Consider the following 23503-nt stretch of genomic DNA (forward strand, 5'->3'; position numbering starts at 1 on the left):
CAGTTTAAAAATACAATTATTCGCCTTTGTTATGTCATCGAACTTAGAGGGGGACATGTAATTAACCTCATTTATTAGCGTGTATCCTAATTTTACACAAACAGAGAAGTTTCCAGTTAATTACGTGATAAAAACATAATTAATTACTCCTAATATGCCTTAACATTTAGGGGAAGCGAATCCCACCCGTTCATTAGACAAATCAAAAGTGACACGTGTCCCCTGTTGTTGAATGTTCCCTATAATCTGCGGTGACGAATTTGTGGGAGCAAATGCAAAACAAAAAGTCCCATCCGAATCCACCGGAGTCAAATAATTCTCGGGGGGTAGATCAAAATATTTGCGCCCATCAAATATAAACGACACCGTTGGGACCTTTACGTTTGATAAACCAGCGAAGTTGTAACACGTGTCGAACAACGCATAGCCCTGCGCGGATTTTAAGTTGGTCGTTTGACTCCGGAAAGCATCGCGTAATGAGTAATAAGCCTGAGTTTCAATCCGAGATACAGCGGTCCCACAATCGACGATGATCCCGCCATCGCCGTATTCGTCGAGTTCGAAAGTCGACTCATTGATTTGGACCGACTGTCCACCGACAGCAAATCCGGTGAGGCCGACGTAGTAAAAAGTTTCGGTTTGGCTGCTTTTGGATAAAGTAGTTGTGACTGAGTCTCTCGGCAAAGGTGAGTTGAACTCGAAAGTGCCCGTGTTGTTTGAGTCACGATCCACTAAACAGTAGGAAAACGATGACGCTTTGAGTTGTTCAGGGAGAGAGAGCGAGCCGCCGCCGAGGCCAAGCAACCCTGCGGCTGCGGCAAATAAACCTTCATTGTCATGGCCACATCCCATGATGACATTTTCCACGTATCCACTCTTCCCGAACGACAGTGTTTCGGTCATGAGATTACCCACTGTGAAAGACCCGTCACCGTACGTCACTTCATAGATACATGAGTCTCTACTGCAAGCTGACACTTCAAGTTGTTCACACTGAGGAGAATCACACGAAACAGATTCATAAGACGACGAGGAGGATGGATCGTAAATCGAGTCGGATTGTTCGTAACAGTCAATACACGGTTCACATTGAATCCAGCTAACATCACTGCCAGTGTCGATCACCATGTAGTACTGCTCCGCCGGTGATCCAACTCCGATACGAGCGAAGTACTCGCCGCTCCCTTGGCTCTCGCCAGACACTAGTGGAGCCGATAATTCGTCACCCTGAGTGAGCATCTCATTATCAGCATCAGAATGTTTCACCTTCTCTTTGTCGAGAGCACGCTGAAGTTTGGAAACCAGGGAGTTAACTCGGGCCAAATCCCGGTCAAGTCGAGAATCGAGCAGGGTTTTGTAGTCCTTGTATTGGGTTTTATTGAGAATTTCTATAGAATGAAGAGCGAAAGAAAACGAACAGGAAGAGCGATTGAGAAAGGATTTTTGCATGGTTTCTTGACCAAATGGCTGAAGCTGTACGCGTGAATAATTAACATTAAGGATGTCAAGTGTGCGTTTAATTGCGGAGGAGACATCTAGAGGTGAAGTAGTGGTGGGAAGGGTAAGGGAGAAAGTGAGGGGGAAAGAGAAGAGGAGAGTGAAGAGAAAGAAGGTGGTAGTTACAGCCATTGTTGTGTTGGTAGTGGGAAGGAGGCTGTGACAGTAGGGTTTATTTAAAAGCCTAAAAAAGAGAGGTAGAGGAAAATGCGATAAGAGAGAAAGCTACTCTTGCCTGCTAACGTCAAACTGCTCGTTGGCAGACAGATGAAAAACAAGAAGAAGCTTCATAGTCTGAACTGAACTAAAATTGTCAACAATGTTATAAGAACGGTGACTTTCTACCAATCATATTAAATTGGGCGGTACCCACAATGTTAAGAAAGTTTTCCCCACCCATGAAGCGATCTGCTTTGGGTGGCGGAAAATGCTTATAAATACCAGCCCTCTCCTTTGTATTGTGATGCAGATCCCTCCATTTTAATGGAACTTCTTGCTCCCTTCTTTCATCTTTAAAGCCTTTAAGCTTCCGTTTCCTCACCTCTAATTATATTTAGTTTTCTCTTCAATTTCTATTTATTTACTTATATTCACAACAAACAAGAACTTCTTAAATTTCATGATCACAAACAATTATCTTAAAATTTGTCTTCATCTCTCTGTAACATAGCTTGCGTCGTCGAGTATTATTTGGTGGGTAATTCAAATTCACCTCTTTACTGTATACATATTATTTAATTATTTAATTAAATATGTAAAATTAGATTTACATAATTTTATTATTTAAAAAAATTATTATATATAAACAGTATATATAGTTTTATTTCATAACTCTCTCTCAATTGTTATATTTTAATTAGGATAAATTTGATTTGAATTAGTTTGACTCAAACCTACCGTTTAGTTTAAACGTATAAGATTAATTATAAAAATTCGTATATAATATTCATATAATTAGTCAGTTAAATCACATTTTTACAAATAAAGGGTGTATAATATTAAAAATATAAAAACTCTAGACAAATTTAATTAAGTGATCTGATTCAATAGTTCATTGGATTGATTATCGATCTAATGAAGTAGGTTTTCCTTTCTAATGACACTAACAAAATGTGATAACTTGGATGGGCACGTATATTACTTATATGTTTCGGAAAGAGGACCTAACATGTTTTTATAATAAGTTTAGTATACCTCCCACTAAAAGCCTAATAAACTACATCAACCCACACTTCTCATTCAAATTAAATGCACAATATAAAGTCTAATAACATTCACAATATGATAACATAATACATAATAAATTGATTATGGACTACATATCTATCGGGTTTTCTTTTAATTAAATAAAAACATAATCAATGTATGCCCACATAAGAAAATCCAATAGAACGACCCAAACTTAAGATTGAACTCCAACTTCATAACTTGATTTGAGTTTAACTTGTTTGTCTTTCTAGTGATATAGTTTATCCCTTCAACAATATTATTTATTATATCTATAATATTATTCATCTCGTTAATAATTTTTTAATAATACTATACACTAGATCAAAATAAATTAAATATAATATGTTTGAATCAAACTCCTACAGTTTAGCTTGGGTATTCAACCTATGGTTAATGTTTCAAATTATTACGGTCAACTTTTCAACATTATTTTCCCTTCTCTAGGTGAAATTTACTTTTCCATAGTGTGAAATTGACTTGGTTGATGTAGATATGCGAATTGACAAGCAATAAACTCGTTAATTCTTAATATTGGCATTGAATTGGAGTAATGAAAATATCTCAAAATAAGTATTAAAAGGAAGATGCTTGTGTCAATTATTTATAACGTGAATATGTCACGTTATTGCATTATAAATGAGAACCATGTTGCTCTGGTAGAACTTTTGACCATTACAGATAAATTGTTTCTTATTATATATTTATATATAATTTTTAAAGCACGCACTCTAATTTTTTTTTTTAATGAATAATTTTAAAATCGTTTCAAGGATAAATAATACATGAAAACTAATGTGAATTCCGGGTGTAAATAAGCCAAGTTGAATATTGTTTGACTTCAATTCGGTTCGATGAAATAGACATATGACTTAATTTCGAACTTAAATTTGACAAACTCAAATGTTATCAACTTGAGTTTGAGGGTGAAAATGAGAACTCAAACTTAACTTGAGAAAGTACATTAGAACTCAATAAACTATATATTTATCAATTATCTTTTGTATTCAATCCAGAGCGTACAATTTTTTATAAAACTATACATATAATTTTACGTACAAAAAATGACATGTATTAAGTGTTATTTTATATTTAATTTAAATTTACTTGATGACATTGTGGTTTGTTATTATTTGTGTGCAAAATATCATCTAAAAATTTAAGGTTGTAAGTGCAAAATTCTAAATTTTTCAGATTATTAATATTATACTTGAGTCGAGTCACGAGTTCACCGAACTAAAAATCTGCTCAAGTAGTTTGAACCTAACTCAATACTAGTCATGTCATGAGTGGTTTGTGAGTTGTTTGATCTATTTTGTAACCTTATTATGAATACAGGACAAAATATTAAAAGAAGAACATATTTATGTATTGAAACAGTGCAATATTTATAAGGTGTATATTGTATATCGCAAATTGAAGTGGTTGACATTAATCATCTAATTGCAAAAAAATTGAGAAACATGTTCTAGGAATTTTGTATCTTTACTACTTGTAGGTGTGAAAGCTGTTAGCCTCCATATTTTTTCTTTTTCAATCCTTTCCTTCCTTCAACTTTTCGTTTGATCCCCTTAAAGGTTAAATATTACATTTTGACCCCACGATTGCTGGGGCCAGGATTCAATTTTAAGGGGCGCCAAATGAAGCTAATAATCATTAATCATGTATAATAAAACGAGAAAAGGTACTCATATAACAATAAATAATCGTTCGTGAATAAGTGACTTAGATATGACCATATCTTAGTGAATGTCATATTTATTATTGGACCTAAATGTTAGGAATTAAAGTTTTAAGAGCCAAATGTTAAAACCAAAAGTTAAGATTACTGTTAGAGTTTGAACTAGGATTGCAATTTTAGATAAATTCAACTTATCGAGCGAGCTCAAAAAAAATCCCTTGTTAAAACAAAAAAATTAAAAAAAGGAAATCGAAGTCGGAGCCCTCAGTCTCCCACTCAGCTTTCGCGGGCTAACCGTAGTCAAAACTCAACCAAAACCCTAACCAGCCAGAAACTCTTCCAAAACATCTGCAAAATTAAGCTGTCTCTCTCTCTCTGCGAAGCTCCAATGATGAATGGAGGAGGTGAGTTCCCAAACAAACCTAAAAAAATTTTCGTTTTCGGAATCTTCCGATTTTTTTTTTCAGTTATTTGACTTTTTTATTTTTGTTTTTGTTAATTGCAGATGAAGTATCGGCCATAGTTATCGACTTGGGCTCTCGCACCTGCAAAGCTGGTTACGCCGGTGAAGATACTCCCAAGGCCGTTTTTCCTTCTGTAAGTACTGACTTCTATTTGACTTATTGCATAATAGTATCTGTTGAGTACAATGTGCTTCGTTTTGAGTACAATTTTGATGCACTGTTAGGTTTATTTAGTGATTTTAGGATTGGTGATATGATTGCTGGTTCTTTTATGAAAATTGAGTGTCATGGACACTTATGGTCAAAGCTTTTGTTTTTTAAAATGCCATGTATTGGAAGTTGAATTTTCGTCTTGATTTTATTCTAGGTTGTTGGGTCAATTGATCAAATGGATGTCGATGACTCTGGAAACACTGAAAGAAATAGTGGGCCCGGTGTGGATTCTAAGAACAATGTTGATTCGAACAAAGGGAAAGGGAAAGGGAAGGGAAATTGTTTGTAGGAAATCAGTCTTTGGGGTATCGCCATGATCACATGGAGGTCAGTTTGTTGATGTTATTACCTGGAAAGTTTGGTTTTGAAAATTTTGATTTATTGCTGTGCTATCAGGTTCTATCACCCTTTAAGGATGGAATTGTTGCTGGCTGGGATATTGTAGATGGTATATGGGATCATGCGCTTAGGGAACTGCTGTTTGTTTTGGTTTGTGTTTTAAACTAAGGTTTGTCTTATTGCATGGTTTTGGAATTGAAGTGAAACTCTAAAATTCAATATGCATGGCTTAGATCCCATTAATGAGTTTGGGTTTGGAATTTAATAACAATTCTAGAGCCTTAATATTGTAAATCCAAGTCCACATGAAAACTAAAGAATCAAAGGTGGTTTGCTTTCTTTGTTAAACAAAAGGTGGTTTGCTTTCTTTGTTAAAGAATCTGATAGAGACCTGGAGAATGTGAAGATCTCACAAGCTGACTTCTGCCCTTGATGGAGTGCACTATCAAGGTTCCCAGGAAAGCTGAAGTTCTCCAGTGGCTGCTGTTTGCTCTTTCGTTTAATGTAACAGTGAAAGGAATGCGAAAAACAGAAAGAAAGTGTACTCACGTTATAATAATTGATGTCAATTAACATAAGTAAAAACAGTTTGCATTTCTTCTGCTCTACAGTCACAAAGATTAAGCATCCACACTCAAAATTAAAAGCTATTAGTTCCTTTAAGAGAACAACACATCCAAACTCCCAAAATGATTACACAACACAAAATAAAATGGAAAAGAACAATGTCACTCCAACTTTCGAGAGGCTGGAACTCTCCCCCACTTCCCTTCTATTTCCTTGAAAATTCAGTCCCCCTTCCTTCCGACTCCAGATCCCTATTTCTCAATTCCATGCTGCTGCTCTCCCAATCCCTGCCTGCCAGCTCAGCTCTCAATATCTTCATAATTTCCTTCTTTTCCAGCATGTCCCTAAGCTTTTGCTGCCTGTCTGCTGCCTTTACTGCTTCTGGAGTGCTGCCAGCTGCTTCAGAATCACAGCCCTCTGCTAGCATGATTTGCTTTCCAGTATCTTCCTTTGCTCGAGCCTTGGACTCTGCCTTCCTTCCTCCTTTCTTCTTCTTCAGATATACTTGGGCTCTAACAGGATCATAGTTTACTTCTACTCTCTCTATCTCCCCCTAAAACTGTTACAATAATAAGAATAAATGACAAAAAAAAAAGTGAAAGGGTAAACATACGTCATAATTTTTGTGGCACTAGAAAAAAGTGTCTATGTGTATTCTACCAGGTGGAGCCAGGTATCAATTGTAGAGGGGGCAAGTTAAAAAATAATATAATATAAAACAGGGAAAATGTAAAGGGAGTCAAATCTGGAAACATTAATACAAACACAGGGGGTTAAAATAAAAAATTTAGCTAAATTAATAAAAAATAAATTTTGAGTGGGGTCGCCAGCTCTCAGCCATCATAATTTGGGTCTGCCAATGCCAATGAAGAGTTATTTTGTTCAAATAGTATTTCTTCCCTTAGAAGTAATCTGAAATTAGAAAAAAAAACTAACATGAACTATAAATATTGTTGGTGTAAGCGATAGAATTCTAAGGCATTACATTTAAAATTTCATGCCACCGACACAGCCTTGTTTAAAATTTATATTTCCTGTCAGTTATTTCTTTATTCACTGATGTTGAATTGTTATAATTGTTTTAGGGAATGTTTATTAGTTGATCCCAAAGAGCATCCAATGCTACTTGCCGAACCATCTTCAAACACTCAACTACAGAGAGAAAGGTTATCTGCCACTCCTTCTGTTAGTAGTTTATCATAAAAGTGTAATTTTCTACTATTTTATCATCCTTACAAGTTTGCCAGAAATTGTTATCTATATCATGCTATGCAGGATTTATGTGTTAGAGATGTAGTCAAATTTATAAATAGAGATGCTACCTTCATGGCAGCATATGCTCCTCTATTAATGTTGCTCTTCTGTTTTATTTTTATGTATAGTATTTAATAGTTATTGACAGCAATTAATGTAAAGTGACTCAGATAATGGTAGTGTTCCTTTCTTTTTGAGGATTGTTGTTTGGGGACTGCCTTTGGAATTAGATTTGAAGTCGTCAGTCAGGCCTAATATTTTCGTTTATCCTTTTGTCAAAAGCTAGTTCACTTATATGTATACTCTTTGACATAATTTTTTAATCATATACTTTGTTTCCTATATAAAGCCAAAAAATAAAAAAAGCAAAAAGAAACTGCAATCATGTTGTTTAGCTAGTTATCAAGTTTAGTTATTTGTTGGTTTTATGTCCTGCAATGGAGTATGACTTTGTACACTCTGACAGGGAAGTTGAGCTTATATTTGAAAAGTACAAAGTTCCAGCCTTATTCTTGGCCAAGAATGCTGTATGTCTCTATTCTACTGTCTCAATAACTTTAATACTATAGTAACCTTTTTTCCTCTACTTAAAAATTTCTCTTTTAATTTCTTTCTGTTTCCATTTTCATTTTTGCTTTTTTTGGTGTGTTATTGTTGTATCTTTTTGATGCCAGGTTCTTACTTCTTTTGCACTAGGGCGTGCTACCTCACTAGTTGTTGATCTTACTTATTGAATATTATTTCAGTTCTTCTGGGTTAATTGAGACCCTTGATTATGCATATGTGTTCCAACTGCCACCCTTAAGTTTCAATCAGCTACTTTTCTACATTACATGGTTGTTTCATATATTACGCTAGAATAAGCTTCTTGCAATCCTCCATTTTACCTAGAAATTGTTAAAAAAAAGGAAAAGATGAAAAGATCATTTTCAGCTAGGTCACAGTTATAGGGTATATTTCTTATTTATAAATAATGTTCTACTTATCTATTGCACTATTTTGATGCCTTGTCAATGGTTGCAAACTGATAGGAAAATATTTTTCTTCATTTTTGTTTTCCTGTTTCAGTGGCTGTTTAATGTTGATGCTTCTTTTAGGAAGGTTAAAATTATTTTAGTTTTCTAGACTTTTTATTGGGATAAAGATTCATTTTCTGTATAGGGCCACTTCTGCTAATTAGTATCTAATATTTGGTTTGTGAAGTTCCATGAATTCATAGTTTCTGTGTTATAAAGTTGAATGTCTCTGTTAGCATAGTTTCATTTACATGATACAACTGCAAGCTATGCTGTATTAAGCTTTGCAGTATTTCATCCTACTTGTCTTCATTTATTTTTCCTCTTAGAACTGCATTTATTTTAGCATGATGAATGCTTATATTCATAATCACTAATTTTGCAGTGGTGGAGGATCAACTACAGTGGCCCCAGTACATGATGGTTATGTTCTTCAAAAGGTATTTTTTTTTATAGTGACAATTCCAACCATAAACTAAACTTTTGTCCTGATGTAGAACAGACTTCCTTTCTTAATTTTTGAATAAATCATGACTTGCAGAAATATAATGGTGCTAATATGGGGGGAGGACTTCATTGAGTTTATTCATGATTATCAACACTTTTTGTGTTTCTACCGATGGAAAATAGTTGTCCATAACATTTCAGAATTTTGTTTATTCTGTTCCGAAATATATTGTGTTTCATCAATCTTCTTTTTTTCCCTGAACCAGAGTCTTCCCTTCTTTTTGGTTTAGACCCACCCAATCACATCTTTGTCTGCTTGGCTACTTGTTTGAATACATTAAAGTGTATAATTCTGCTATTTATAATCAATAGGTTTGCTGTGAAATATTATAGTTGTTTTATGTGGCTAAATTTTTGTTACACCTACTTGCATATTTGGCCTGTTCTTTCTGACAGTCATGTTTGTTTTTTCTTGTGTGACATAGACTGACCATTTTTCTCTTTTTCTTGTTATTTATATATTTTGTAATGTAAGGCAGTTGTGACTTCTCCTATAGGAGGAGAGTTTTTGACAAATTGCTTGATGAAAAGCTTGGAGAGCAAAGGAATCACGGTGAGTGACTAGATCAATGAACTTTCTTTTTTGAAAGGTGTATTAATTTTCAAGAGTTTCATATTGTTATTTATTGTTTTATTTAAACATATATTCTTACATGGTTTCTGCAGATAAAACCTAGATACTCTTTCAAGAGAAAGGAGATTCATCCTGGTGAATTTCAGGTCTTATTCTAATGTCAGGGACAAAATATTTTGGGTTCAAATTGTTCATTGCTTCTTTTTTAGCTAATTGCTTTTGTAAATATATGGGCATGGTGTTACAATTAAGTGTATCAGTTAGATGTGGCCGAAAAAAATTGGTAAATCATGGTGATTTGGTAAGAAATATTACTAAAATAAAAAACACATGCAATGGAGCTAATTGATTAAATGTGACTGTGAGATGAAGGGAGTGGAGAATTGCCAAAATATGGAGACCACAGATGAGAGTGTTCTTATGTTTACATTTCAATTTAAGGCATCATTTAGTTCTTTTTTAGTGGTTGTTTGTTGACTTTATATACAGCTCCTTTTATATCGATGCAATTTTCTTAGATTTAAAAAAAAACTAAGTGGCAATGCCTAATTGTGGGGCTGGAAAGAAGATTCTGTACATTGCTAGTTCCTTTGCAGATGAGTTTAGAGGTAGCAGAGTTAAACGGCAACAAAAGTGTCTTTTGTGGCAGAGTAGCCATTTCTTATAATATTCACTTATTTCATTATACTTGGAAATTTTAAAATAATTTAAATGGTTGCATTTCTTGTGACTATTAGTTTCTCCTGTTACTTTAAGCAACTGTTGCTTTCTTTTCTTTATTTTCCAGTTGTAACTTTACTAAATATGTACGCTTAGTTGACCAGTGTCATTTGATAGCTTAATCATATTCATCATTATTTTGTTATCTGTCTTTTGACTTTTTTACTTCTATATTCTTGTATTTTACAGATAGTAGATCTTGATTTTCTGTACAACTGAAAGCTACAAACTTTACTCTCAGGTTTTGATTATATCAAAGAATTACTTTTTGATGACATTTCTGTTTAATATTGCTGACTGTTAGCTTGCAACAGAGGGTGATTGCAAGTGATATCAAGGAATGCGTGTTTCGAGCTTCAGATACTCCATACGATGGTTTGTGGGTCCTTTCATCTGTTTGACTTTCAACTTCTCATACTTGTTTTCTCCCCTATTATCGTGACAGTTTGAACTTAATTATGTCTGATTAACATAGCATTTATGCATAACTGATGGTTTCCATTTTGATAATATGGTGGTTTTATGATGGTTGTAGCGGTGGGTTATGATGGTAGTGATAATGGCAACTATAATTTTATGGTGATGATGGTGGTAGTTTTTGTGGTGGTGTTGATGGTAGTAATGGTGGTTGGATGATTCTGGTAGTAATTGAAGTCTGCTAGTTTGTATATATTATTTGTAGAAGGATGAATTTGAAGAAAAAGAAAAAAAAAAGTTTCAGCATTCAACATTTGGTTTAAATATACAGTGCTTGTATCTTGAAAATTATTTGGTCAAAAGTTTTAGAAAATGTTCTTGTACACTCCTTTTTCATTGTTTTGGATTTCTCTTTGCAGAAAGTGCATATTCAAACATTCCAATGACCCCGTATGAGCTTCCTGATGGCCAGTAAGTCCCTTGTAGTTCAATTAGCTAATGTGATAATTAGTTTACAAGGTGCTTATTTCTCTTTGCCATTTTCGCCCTCAATTGCTTTTCATGGATATATGAGGGAAGTTGTGGAAATTGCAACCATGTTGTATTACCCTGATTGGATAGTTGGTTTGCTTTGATTATCTTTTTTATAGTATCATCATACTTATGATCATTTGATACAGTATTTTTTTAATTTATAAATGCAGAACAATCGAAATCAGAGCTGATAGATTCAAGATCCCTGATGTTTTGTTCAATCCATCCTTAGTTCAGGTTGGTGGCACAAAGACTTGTGAGATTGTTACTCTTAACCCATCATATTCTTAATATTGGTTAATGCTCTCATAATTTTATTTTTCTTTTTCTATCAGACAATTCCTGGTATGGAGGATTATGCAGACATTGCTTCTTGCCGTGGTTTGCCGCAAATGGTAAATTTACGAAATATTAACTGGCCTGTATACGTACCCTAACTAATGATATTATGTTTTGTGTTTCCAAATATTGTTAGTAAATTGTTTTATCAATTTTGCAGGTTATAGAGAGCATTAACAGGTGTGATGTAGACATTCGAAGAGAATTATTTAGCAGTATACTGGTAAATTGAAGAGTTTTTCTTTGCTTTTTCTATGAATATCTTAGATAAGCAAATTCCTATGTGATGTTACTATTTTTTCACAAAAGGAAGTATGTGGAAGTTATAGCACAATAAGATGCAGGGGTTTCCAGACATATTCTTTTTAATACCTAATTTTATGTTGAAATATGTATGTGGGATTTTCTAATGATCATAAATGCCTTGAATAGTATAAATATTTATCTTGAATTCACAATTTTTGCCTTCAACTAGCAGATTGGTAGCCATCTGACATGCCTTATTCTGTCTGATATATCTAGTGCCATTGAAAAAAGAACTTATTCCCAATCATATTTGGCACTGTTACTTAGATATGGTAGATTTACCTTCTCCATGATGTGTGTGTGAAAATGGATAATCCTGTTAATTATCAACACTGAATACATAGAAGGGGCAAGAATAGTGGGAATCAAGCATTGTTGAATGAGAAGTTGACCTACACAGAAAATTGTATTCTACTGGCAGGACATGTTTTGCTTCATCATTATATGTTTTTCTGGTTCCCTTTGGATCTTGGATCTGATCTGATTCTATATGGTTCTCCTTTTTCAACAGCTTGCTGGAGGGACAGCATCGATGCAACAGTTGAAGGAACGTCTTGAGAAAGACTTGCTAGAGGTACTGTCTACTATGGCTTCTCTTTTTTTTTAACATTTTCTTTTTGAGGAAGTCTTGTACTATTGTCATTGGTGTGGCAAAACCTTCTGTACTAGAATCCTTTAAATGGTGAATTGTAGTTAGTTAATAAAGGTGCTTATGCGATTTAAAAGGAGATAGTTCAGTTACAAATGACTTAATCATCATGCATCAACTTGTAGGAATCTCCTCAAGCAGCTAGGGTCAAAGTAGTAGCCAGTGGAAATGCAACAGAAAGGAGATTCAGGTTACCTCTCTCTCTTGTTCTTCATTAACCGTTCTGCTTTCACAAATCATGTGGAAATTTTATACGCGCACATTCACTCTGTAATTCTATATTATCTTAATTAATCTTTATATTTTACTTGAGCATTTGGTTTTAAAATGTTTCCACTTTGGTTGTAATGAAAAGTATAAGCCAAAAGATTGCTGAATAAATTGCCTTTTTATCAAGTTAATGGCAAATTTAGCACATGTTTGCCATAGTCATATTAATGTATTATGGGAGCGTAATTACCATATTTTCAAATCCATTTTGTGATGGCTTACTGGATCTTGATTATTCTTTACATTCAAATGTTGGAACTGTTGATTGTCAGTAAGTCACTTTTGTGCCAATCATGTAGTGTAAAACTCTTTACTAGTAGTGAATAATTGTATCTCTTTCACTTAGATATTGATATTTTATATGTGAAACAGTGTTTGGATCGGAGGGAGTATATTAGCATCCCGTGGTTCATTCCAGCAAATGTGGTTTTCCAAATCCGAGTAAGTTTCGAACGCTCACATCTAGTTCTGTCTTCTTCAGCTGCAGTCATTAAAGGCGTTCCTAAAATCGTGCTTCATTAACTGATAACTTAAAATTTTTTCAAATGTACACAATTTACAGGTATGAGGAGCATGGAGCTTCATTTGTACAAAGGAAATGCCCTTAAAGCTCCATCTTGCTGATTAAAAGCAAAGACCAGAGATTGTGTACTTGCCAATGTTATATATGATTTTGGGAGACCTGTAATTCTGGAAAACTCCCATTTAAACTCAAAGCACATTCTGGTGCCATTTCTTTTTAGGTTTCAATTAACTGCCTGCTCCTTTGGGTTTGTGCCTGTGCAAACTCTTTATCTGGCGCTTGTAGCTTTTCTGCCACAAACTTAGGCTGTACCATTATTATGCGGGAAATTCCTTTGACCCTGTAGTCTGTTTATTAAAGCTTATTGTCGATTACATATTTCGTCTAACTAGGTTTTCAAGTGAATAATAGCTTGTTATACTGCTATTGCGGTCAATTTGTTGCCTATGCTTTGAGGTCCCTTTTAGTTCCTCCTGGTAACATTGTTTACCATTTTAGCCTGCTCAAATTCGATGTTCTGAATTCAAGATAAGTTCAAGTTAGCTTTTATTGCGTTATCCTTAATTAAAACTCATTTAATTAAAAGAGTATACATCATCTGATTATCTCTTTGTCTACTCAAAATTATTTGTACATAATTGTATGGAGTATAAAATCTATTTGAATATAATGTTCAAATGTTGAGTGTTAATGGGTATCCATAAATGAACATGTTATAATGTGATTGAAATGATTTTAAATTGAAAATAAAATGAAATTATATTACTGTTTATACATATGTATAGTTAAAATTGTTCCTCAAATCAAACTTATAGACAAATATCCAAAGAAGTTACCAATTATTAATAAATATATGTTATAGCAAGCTTGCATGTCCGAACAAGATGCACACATTGCATAATTTCATCTCGAAGTTGTATTAAGGGTATATGAGTTATTATCTGTCACAATTTTTGTAATTTTTCCATTTTTAAATAATAGTTTTCTATTATTTTATAAATATTTTTGAAGATTTCATTAATTATAATCGAAATACAGTTATTCTTTTTATCATATCAAGATTACAAAAACATTCATCAAATCATATAATTTTATATTTTATTAACATATTTATATCTAATTCTAGTCTTTAATGTTGTAAATATAAACTTTTAGTTTTTTTTTTATATCAAATCAGGTTAAAAATCTGATACCCTCTTAATCTTCTTGATACAATGTTGCAGTTCGTAATAATTAAGCGAATTTCTTGTGCTATTATCTCGACTAACAGTATCGTTAATACCCACACGGCAAACATATAATATAATATCACTCATCAGAATAGCCTTTTGTGATTTAATCCAATAGCTTTGAAGTAAAGTAAGAGTTAATTGAAGATATTTTCTTATAAAATATCTTCTGTTTCATTCTTACATAAAATCTAAACAACTCGATAAAAAAGAAGACCATAGAGTCCACAAGTAGAACCCAACCGAATCTCCGCCGTCCAGATTTATCCATCACCCCATCCACGTGCAGACAAAGCACCACTTCCGTGTAATCCTGATCCACACAAGCAGCGATACGATAGCGACACATATTGTTCTCCCCGAATACTATCTCTCCACGTGGCTCATCTCCTACGAAAACGCGAAAAGCAAGCGAAAAAAAGTAAATAAAATAAATAAAGGGAAAACCTTCTTCGTACGCTAAGAATCGGCGTCGACTTTACGGCTTTGCATTGCATCGTCTCATTCTCGGCTCCTAAAAATCGGAATTGGATTTGTTTCGCTGCATTTTCTCTCTGTTTTTGACGACAACCAAAAAAAAAACAAAACCAAAAAAAAACAAAGCAAAAAAGGAAAATAATCGAAATCCGAATTTCGAAAGAAAAATTTCAAATTCAGAAATATCATGCAGCGATTCGTTGACAACACCCTTGCTGTCACCAAAGAGTGAGTCCTTCTTTCTTTCATTTCTCTCCGCTGCTCCGTCTTTATCACGCACGTGCATTTACATTCATACGTGCGCGTATGCGTGTTCGTATGTATTTGTGTTGATTCGAGGGTTAAGTGATTCCGGATCTTATTGATTGCGTTTTAATTTTGACTTTTCTTAGACTAATTTGGATTATAATGAGTGTGATTTGTGAAAGTTTTGATTTTGTTGAGTTTTGTGAGAAATGAGTGGTTTGTGGTGGTTGGTTTGTAGTGCAGGTCGGTGAAGACGTTCACGTATGAGTCATTGAACAACATTGTGAGGCTGATCAATGGAATTTCGGCGCTTTTGTTGGCCGTTCTACCCGGGAAGGCTACTATTCTTGAAGGTATTCACGGCTGGGAGCTCAGGCCGACCTTTCGTGGGCCGCGGTTTCCCCGGTGGATGGAAGAGTAAGTTTTTGAAACTTAGAGCTTAGTTTAATTGTCATCATTGATGGAGTTCTTGTGGAAAGATGTTGGCTCAGGATAAATGGCATTTTAATTTTTATACCAATAATGATACAAGAAGAATATCGTTCAAATGAAAGCAGTTTTTTGAATTGAGATTAAACGGGAAATGGGCAATTCATGAAGTATATCAGTTATTTATCTTTTTTTCATAAATGATTTGTTTGGGATGGTGGTGGAATAGAGCTTTTAAGTTAAACTTCTTTGCTGAGTAGAGGAGCGGCGGGTAAACTATTGCTTGTTTGGCCTTGTCAGTTGTCACTGACTATTTTGTTTACCTGCAGGCCAAAACTATTAGGAAATTTAGGATTTCTTGTTAAGTATCTTCTTAATTCCTGGAAAGAGTTTTTTTGCCTGGTTTGGACTTAAAACTATGATTATAGATATGGCTGTCTACCACGCCCATGACAAGTGATAAAATTGGAAGCTGCATTCTAATGAATCTCATACTGAATCCTTAAGTTCTCTCGCATGGAAATTATATACTCGACCCTGAGTTAGAAGATGTAGGGGCCCACAGAAAGAGAAATTGGGATTACCTTTAATGAATGAGCTTCTATGTAATCTTTGGTTATACTGTTATGGGTAATGAAACCGCATAACTTTCTCATTGGTTGATGGGTGATTTGAAACCAAATAATCTTAGCAAATTTCGTGTTTTGGCATAAATATTTTAGCTTAATATTTTTGCAAAGAATTATACTGAGTAGTTTATCTTTCTCTTTTCTTTTTCCATTTTAAACATGTACCATTGTGAATGTCTTCCTCTTCAATTTTTCACTCTTGCAACCCTCCATTTTATTGTTGGACTATCAAATTTATATATATTTTTTCTATCACTCTCTCTTTAAATTTTTTGGGTGGTGGTTATTATCATTCCTTTTGACACAAGTTTCAATGGTTTTTTTGACAACTCTATTTTCATGATGATGATAGTGGTGTATCCTCATTCAATCGATTCATTCATGAGCTTCCTGTGGATTCTGATACTTCAAGTGTAGATTACACTTCTGGAGAGGAGGATTTTGATGCTGTGTATCCTTCATCACCATCATCCTTTGGTTCACAAATCTCCAGATCAACTAGTTTCAGTAAGCATGAAAAGCATAGGTCTGGTTGGATCATGTTCATACTCTCATGGATTCTGTTTCCTGTAAAGTTTTTCCTGGGGATACCTTTTCGTCTTGGCCGCATGTCCTATTTGAGGGGTTCAAAAGCCTTTTCTCAAGGTCATCGTACTCTGCATTTACGGTCAATTAAGAGAATGCACACCATCAGGGATCATGTTGTTCACCGGACTACTGACAGGAGACGTGGAGTCGTTGAGGTTTGCTCAAGCAGTTATATTTATAGTATAAAAAATATAGTATTCATAATGATCATTGATTTTTCTAATATCTTATGCGTGTGTTAATACGGAGTTTTGTCTAATTGTTCATTTTCTATGTCATGTCAATCAGGACCTTCATCTGGGAATTGAGATTGTCATAGAAGTTGTATTTGATTTTTTTCACAAGGCTGCACATTTTCTTCTTTCCCCAACAGAAGCTTTAAGATTAGTATGGAGATGGTTTTTATCTGGCAGCAGTGGCAGCAAAGATATTCATGATGATGTTTCTGATGCCACTGTGCAAACAGCAACACTTGGTGAGAATGATCCAGCTCTTGGAGAAAAGAAAACTAGTCTTCATCAGGCTATGAATACAGATGCTCGTACTTGTGAAGATGTTATAACAGAGCTTGGGTAAGGACAATGTTTCTTTTGAATCTTTTCAATAACTGTTTGCAGGAATTTGTCTATGTTTTTTTCATACATGAGTTCTTTTAGGTATCCATATGAGGCTATTCGTGTGGTAACTTCTGATGGATATGTTCTTCTTTTGGAAAGAATTCCCAGGTATGATTGGTTTATTTTCCGTTCAAAATATTGCTTTTTGTGGGAATGTTGTGTCTGAAGCTTGTGAGTGTGATTTTGCAGACGTGATGCTCGGAAGGCTGTTCATCTACAGCATGGAATTCTGGATTCATCTATGGGGTGCGTTATTTCTTTTTTTTTTTTTTTTCAAATTTATGATTGTGTTAAGTCTATATTGGAAAAAATTAAGTATGCATCTTCCCTTTTTCCTCCCTATTTTTAGAGGGAAGCGCACATGTTCCCTTCTCTGCTTAATGTTTCAGGGAAAATTTAGGGAAAAATTATGATTGTGTTAAGTCCAGTCCCTTGAACAGAATATTAGAAAAATTAAGTATGCATCTTCCCTTTTTCCTCCCAATTTTTATAGGGAAGTGCACTTGTTCCCTTGGCTTCTGCTTAATGTGGTCAGGAATTCTGCTAATTTTTCATGCTAGAAAGAAGCAGATGCAGTGTAGTTAGTTCATTATATTTGTAAGCGGTGATTCTTTTTATTTGGAATATAAAGTGGTAGAATGAAAGTCATGCTTGCTTTTGCTGTTCCAAATTGCAGTTGCAAATCTTCTAATTTTATTTTTTTATAAATAAATTAAATATTTTTTTTTTATAAAGTCCCTATTTTTGCTGCTTATAAGTTTATTTTGTGTTTAGATGGGTGTCTAATGGAGTTGTTGGTTCTCCAGCATTTGCAGCCTATGATCAAGGTGCCATATAATTGCCTTCGAGTTTTTCCATTCCATCCAGATCACTCTTTAGATTGGATTATAAACTTGCCATTTTTTGATAAAACATTATATATAATATGTGTGTGTGTGTGTGTATATATATATATTTGCAGGTTATGATGTTTTCCTTGGGAATTTCCGTGGTCTGGTTTCTAGAGAGCATATTGACAAAAATATTTCCTCTCGACAGTAAGTTTATGCCAGAAACTATTGAGACAGTAGATTTCAACATATAATTTTTTCAATATTCTGTACGCACACACAGCACAGGAGTTGGCTGTTGGGTACATCAGTGGTATTTTAGTAAAAGTAAATATTACTTAATGTAGGTACTGGCAGTACTCCATCAATGAGCATGGTATGGAGGATCTTCCGGCTATTATAGAGAAGATTCATGAAATTAAAACTTCAGAATTGAAGATAAGCCATCCTGATTTTGAGGAAGAAATAAACGAGGATCAGCCTTACAAACTTTCTGCAGTCTGCCATAGCTTGGGAGGAGCTGCTATTTTGATGTATGTTATAACTCGCCAGATTGAAGAGAAGCCCCACAGACTCTCGAGATTAATTTTATTATCTCCAGCTGGCTTTCATGATGATTCCAACCTGGTTTTTACAATGGTTGAGTATCTATTCCTACTTATGGCTCCTATTCTTCAACGTATAGTGCCGGGCATATATATACCAACTAGATTCTTCCGTATGCTGCTAAATAAGTTGGCTCGAGACTTTCATAACAATCCTGCTGTTGGAGGCCTTGTTCAAACCCTAATGAGTTATGGTGTTGGTGGAGATAGCTCAAATTGGGTTGGAGTTTTAGGATTGCCACACTACAACATGAATGACATGCCTGGAGTTTCATTTCGAGTGGCTCACCACCTTGCACAGATGAAACATTCAGGAAAATTTAGAATGTATGATTATGGGAGTGCATCTGTAAACAAGGAGGTGTATGGTTCTTCCGAGCCATTGGACTTAGGTGAATATTATAAACTTATTGACATTCCGGTGGATTTGGTTGCTGGACGCAAGGACAAGGTAATTCGACCTTCAATGGTAAGGAAGCATTACAAGTTGATGAAAGATGCAGGCGTTAATGTATCATACAACGAGTTTGAGTACGCCCACTTGGACTTCACCTTCTCCCACCATGAAGAACTCTTAGCCTATGTGATGTCACGCATGCTTCTTCTGGAGCCTACCCCTCCAAAGAAACAACTCAGTCGTAAGGCCTCGAGGTTGAAGAAGAAAGGAGAGGTTAGCCCCTAATGGTGGATATAGTTTGCATCTTTTATCTTTCCTCTTAGATTGTTGTTGTACATGATTTTAGGTAGGATTTTCTTTGACACGGTTACACGGGAAAGCTTTCCAGTCAGTTTTTTCTTCTCCGGAAAGTGAAGCGTAATCCAGGAATGTACTAAAAAGTTGTATACTAGACACCAGAGTACTTTGATTTAGATGTGTTGTCTGTAAACTTATTCTGCAAATCTTAGTTTCTGGGAAAAAAAAACCCAGCACTGACTACAATTCTTGTAAATACTCTTATGGGGAGTGACTTTAAAAAAACAGTGAGCTCATGCTATTAATTAGAAGTACATGATGCACTCATTTTGTGCTATTTTATACGAGTATAATACGTACAAATGGTGGCTTATTAACATGTACAAATAAATTTACGTGTTAATTGTTCGCTTGATTAATTATTGACGTATTTAGACAATTAGGTAGTTAATCCAACAGGACAAAACGGCAGCGTTACCAGTGTAACTGCGAATATTGAAAGAAGGCTCAAAGCGGCGTCGTTTGAATCGAAGATAGAAACAGTCATGTCATACATAGAGCGCGCATAGAAGAGGTTCGCTCTGCGCTGAGACGCAGAGTTTAAAGAATAAAAAAGATCAAAACCAGAGAAAGAAATGGCGGTGGGTTCAGCGTACTGGGCTTCCGTACGGGTAATATGCGGCACCATTGCCGGTGGCATTTTAGGCTTCTACGTTATGCATCGTGTTGAAATTAGCTATAAGGTCAACTTCTTACTCTCTCCCTCTCTGTTTGTTTGTTTTCTCAGGAATCGCTGTAAAGTTTTGAAATTCTTATCATTTATTAGCTCTTTAAAAATTTTCCTTTTCGAAATTTTCGAGTGGAACTAAGTTTTCTAAGTTTTATTTAACTTACACAGTTGATGGGGGATTTTCTTGGTACTACCCCGGTACTGTTATCGAGATCAACAGCACCATAAATTGTATTGGCAATTTGAAATGGCAGTAACATTACTAGGCCTGTAACACTGTGCTCTCATCTTCTCTCAATTGGTATAACAATCTTCTGCGTGTGTTTGGCCAGGGATTGGTGAGTATAAAAGTATGGCATTTCACTTGTTTTTTGATTTGGTTGATATACAGGAGAAGATGAAGGAGAGATTGAGAAGGTATGAGATTGAGATGAAGAAGAGGCAAGAGAAGTTGAATGAGCTTGAGGATTCTGCCTAGTTTAGCATGTTAAATGCAGTAGTTTTAAGCCTTTCCTTTTTCATTTCATTATAAGCTTTTTGGTTCGTGTGACATTGTAGAAAGTTAAGAAAGAAAATAAAATTTTGAATATTTTGTATTATGTTGTTTTAATTACCGAAATAATGAGAAATTTAATTGTGAGTGAAAGTTGAGTTTTGGGTTATTAAACAATTCAGTGGTTAGATTCTCTTATATTGCATTTTCTCAGCTACTGAACAGATTCACTTGAGTTTTTAGTGTTAATGTTAAAGGAAGCTCTAACCATCTCTTGAATTCTTCTTGTTGGTATGCTATTATCGGATATATCTTCCAAAAAATGTTAAAAGAGGCTCTAGATTTAGCATGGTGACAATTGGTGCTGAATTGAAGCAGTCTCACCAAAGCGAGAACCAAGTGGGTAATGCTTTCTCTGAAATTGCTTGCTTATATAGTCAGCGTCAGATTTGCCAAAACGAAATTTAATTGTCTGTTATGTGTATCTTGATGTGTTGATTTTTTGTGATTGGTCATCTAGTTTTTCTAATCAATCATAAAAGAACCAGTGAATGGTGCAAACTTTAAGCTAAGCCTATAATTTGAATTTGTAATGGGTATTACTCTTTTGAAGTGTTTCTGGACCATTTTCTTAGTGTCTCCATGTATTTTTCAGAATTTCTGGTTGAAGTAATATATAAAGATTTAGCAGTTTATCAGATGGTGGAATGGTTTGTGGTTGCACTCATATTGATACTATAACAGTTCCTTTTCGTGGTGGACATGTTTAATTAATCATGTCCTGTTGTTTGGGTAGAGCTATGGAATTTGACCTGACAAAGGTAGGCATTTCAATCCAATCTCAGCTTGAACCCAGTTAGGGTAATCAAATCCACTAATTTCATGCTGGAGACAAGATATTAAAGGTGTTTTGGCTTGTAATTTTAAGTTGATACCTCAATAATATGAGTGCTTCACAGCTATATGCAGATTTTTCTTCTACTCAGAATCATCAGAATTATGTTTGGGTGATTTTAGGACTAGCATCTGAAAGGGACTGAACTGGAGAGAAGATCCATGTTTTGTTGGAGGTAATATAGATCACCTTGTTCTCAGAAGCAATGCAGATTGATTGTGAACATAACAGTATTGAATATGTCTTATAGTGGGGGCTAAGCTGCTGTGAACATTTAGAATTTACATGGGTACTAAAACAACCCCTCAAATGATTCTTCCGCAGAGGCTGCTTATTTCTTTCCAGATGTTCCTCTTCAAAGACATTTTAAGTGGTAAGATTTTGATGTTTATTGCTGTGACTATCTGCTCAAATAGTCCCAAATGGATATTTAGGTCTCCAAGTTTAATTGCAGAGTGTGGCATAGAGTGTTCTGGCTAGTTTCAAAGCACTGTTATTGATCTCGATGACAAATCTTCTTCATTGGACAATGGATTTGATGAGATTCTCTTATTCAGGAAGAGAAAGGAAAAATCAGTTGCAACAAAGTTCTCAAAAAAAGATGGCACAGGGATAGAAATTAGAAGTATTAAGTTGAAAAGATTAAGAGGCAACAAAGGAAGCGAAAATGTGTCGGGAGAGAACAATGGTGCTTCTTCCGGTACCCTGAAAAAATAATGCTAAAAGACATCCAAATCCACAAGGAGCATCTTGGGGAAAAGAAGAGAATTTCCACAGGATCATGGTGGCCAGTTAATTAGAATGAGTTCTGATATGAGAACTCCAGAAAGAAGATTTTCAAAATTATATGAATGACCATAGTGAACTTAAGTGCTGAAAAATTTAGATATAGATAATACTGTTGCAAAATATAAGCTACTTTCTGGGCCAGACGGTCATGAGAAGAAGAATATTATGAAAGTGAAGAGGAAATTGCCCAACAAGGAAATCTCATTGCCCTGGTATTATATAAAAGAATGTAGCTTCAGCTGATGTACACGCTGAGGATGTTGGACATGCCTTTCAGTACCTAGAATTTTGTTAAGCTTTTGGACAGGTTTTATGATAAATATCATAAATTAACGTTTTTCATTTGCATTATATCGTATTGTAAGATAAGTATTGTATATGGTAAAATTTTAATGACTATGAGCCAAACAATCACCAATTACCGACCCCTACCTGAAAATGAAAGATCGAAGACACACTTGGGTGAGCTGAGAATGTACCAAAACTATCAGTGAGGCATATACAGATCCAAATCCCAAGCCAAGACTGACAAAACTGAATCAACAGCTAAAATTTTTCTGGATGTGCCATTAAAAGAGATACGGTGACTCTTTTTTTCCTTTGCTTAGGTACAAATTCATGATGTTAATGCAATGCAATAATTCTGGGAAGTCAAAATTTTGACCAATGACCTGTCTCTTCCCTCATGTGACACAGTAACAAAAAGCCATAACACTCTGAATCACTGCAAAAAGCTGACTACCTTGAAACCTCCTGGTCTATCAGGTTCCATGCATGAAGTGAAAATCTGAACACAACTGGTCCAGCTTTGATTCAAAGCACTGCATGTTCATCTGCAACAAGTAATCATGGCAAATAGCCTGAAAAAAGCAGCACTGAGGACATGGCAATGTAAGTTCATTACTCAGTCAAAATGCAGTATTGAAAGCCATGCATGGAAGATGGCCTTGCTTTTTGCTGGTTAAATAATTTAACTTTAATTAGTTTTGCTCACCAAATGTCTGGAAGGCAGCACAATGTAAAAGTGTAAAACTGCATACTGCACAGAGATTCATTATACTTTAGTCGCAAAAGTTGGTGAAGACAAAAATATAGGATGAGAATTTGAGGATTTAGTATCTGCCATTATTGTAGCATGTACAACCTTGCACATGG

The 23503-nt window shown here is 34.9% G+C and overlaps 3 protein-coding genes and 1 pseudogene across 4 annotated transcripts; 3 read left to right on the forward strand and 1 right to left on the reverse strand.

The window, feature by feature from the left end:
* Positions 1-56: 56 nt before the first annotated feature.
* On the reverse strand, positions 57-1963 carry LOC123196291 (protein ASPARTIC PROTEASE IN GUARD CELL 1-like). The gene has a single exon (XM_044610259.1). The coding sequence runs from the start codon at positions 1627-1629 to the stop codon at positions 160-162; it is 1470 nt and encodes a 489-aa protein (XP_044466194.1). The 5' UTR covers positions 1630-1963; the 3' UTR covers positions 57-159.
* Positions 1964-4632: 2669 nt separating this feature from the next.
* LOC123195635 lies at positions 4633-13542 on the forward strand (annotated as a pseudogene).
* Positions 13543-14743: 1201 nt separating this feature from the next.
* LOC123196329 (lipase member N-like) lies at positions 14744-19785 on the forward strand. Of its 2 annotated transcripts, none has more exons than XM_044610310.1 (9): positions 14744-15031; positions 15293-15466; positions 16460-16850; positions 16984-17267; positions 17352-17420; positions 17502-17558; positions 18087-18139; positions 18274-18349; positions 18490-19785. In XM_044610310.1, the coding sequence occupies exons 1-9, from the start codon at positions 14991-14993 to the stop codon at positions 19427-19429; spliced, it is 2085 nt and encodes a 694-aa protein (XP_044466245.1). In that variant the 5' UTR covers positions 14744-14990; the 3' UTR covers positions 19430-19785. The 2 variants fall into 2 exon arrangements, with proteins under 2 accessions (XP_044466245.1, XP_044466246.1); XM_044610311.1 differs by having other exon boundaries at positions 14745-15031; positions 15288-15466.
* Positions 19786-19944: 159 nt separating this feature from the next.
* LOC123196330 lies at positions 19945-20817 on the forward strand. The gene is made up of 2 exons (XM_044610312.1): positions 19945-20184; positions 20563-20817. The coding sequence occupies exons 1-2, from the start codon at positions 20077-20079 to the stop codon at positions 20647-20649; spliced, it is 195 nt and encodes a 64-aa protein (XP_044466247.1). The 5' UTR covers positions 19945-20076; the 3' UTR covers positions 20650-20817.
* The last annotated feature ends 2686 nt before the right edge of the window (positions 20818-23503 follow it).

This window comes from Mangifera indica, chromosome 14, assembly GCF_011075055.1.
Source record: "Mangifera indica cultivar Alphonso chromosome 14, CATAS_Mindica_2.1, whole genome shotgun sequence".
NCBI lineage: Eukaryota > Viridiplantae > Streptophyta > Magnoliopsida > Sapindales > Anacardiaceae > Mangifera > Mangifera indica.

What these genes read in the sequence shown, in the direction of transcription:
- LOC123196329 (XM_044610310.1), top strand. Translation starts at nt 14,991, where the DNA reads ATGCAGCGATTCGTTGACAACACCCTTGCTGTCACCAAAGA. An exon ending in ACCCTTGCTGTCACCAAAGA is followed by an intron (nt 15,032 to 15,292) that starts GTGAGTCCTTCT and finishes TTTGTAGTGCAG; the next exon opens with GTCGGTGAAGACGTTCACGT. An exon ending in ATTTGCAGCCTATGATCAAG is followed by an intron (nt 18,140 to 18,273) that starts GTGCCATATAAT and finishes ATATATTTGCAG; the next exon opens with GTTATGATGTTTTCCTTGGG.
- LOC123196291 (XM_044610259.1), bottom strand. Translation starts at nt 1,629, where the DNA reads ATGGCTGTAACTACCACCTTCTTTCTCTTCACTCTCCTCTTCTCTTTC.
- LOC123196330 (XM_044610312.1), top strand. Translation starts at nt 20,077, where the DNA reads ATGGCGGTGGGTTCAGCGTACTGGGCTTCCGTACGGGTAATATGCGGC. An exon ending in GTGTTGAAATTAGCTATAAG is followed by an intron (nt 20,185 to 20,562) that starts GTCAACTTCTTA and finishes GTTGATATACAG; the next exon opens with GAGAAGATGAAGGAGAGATT.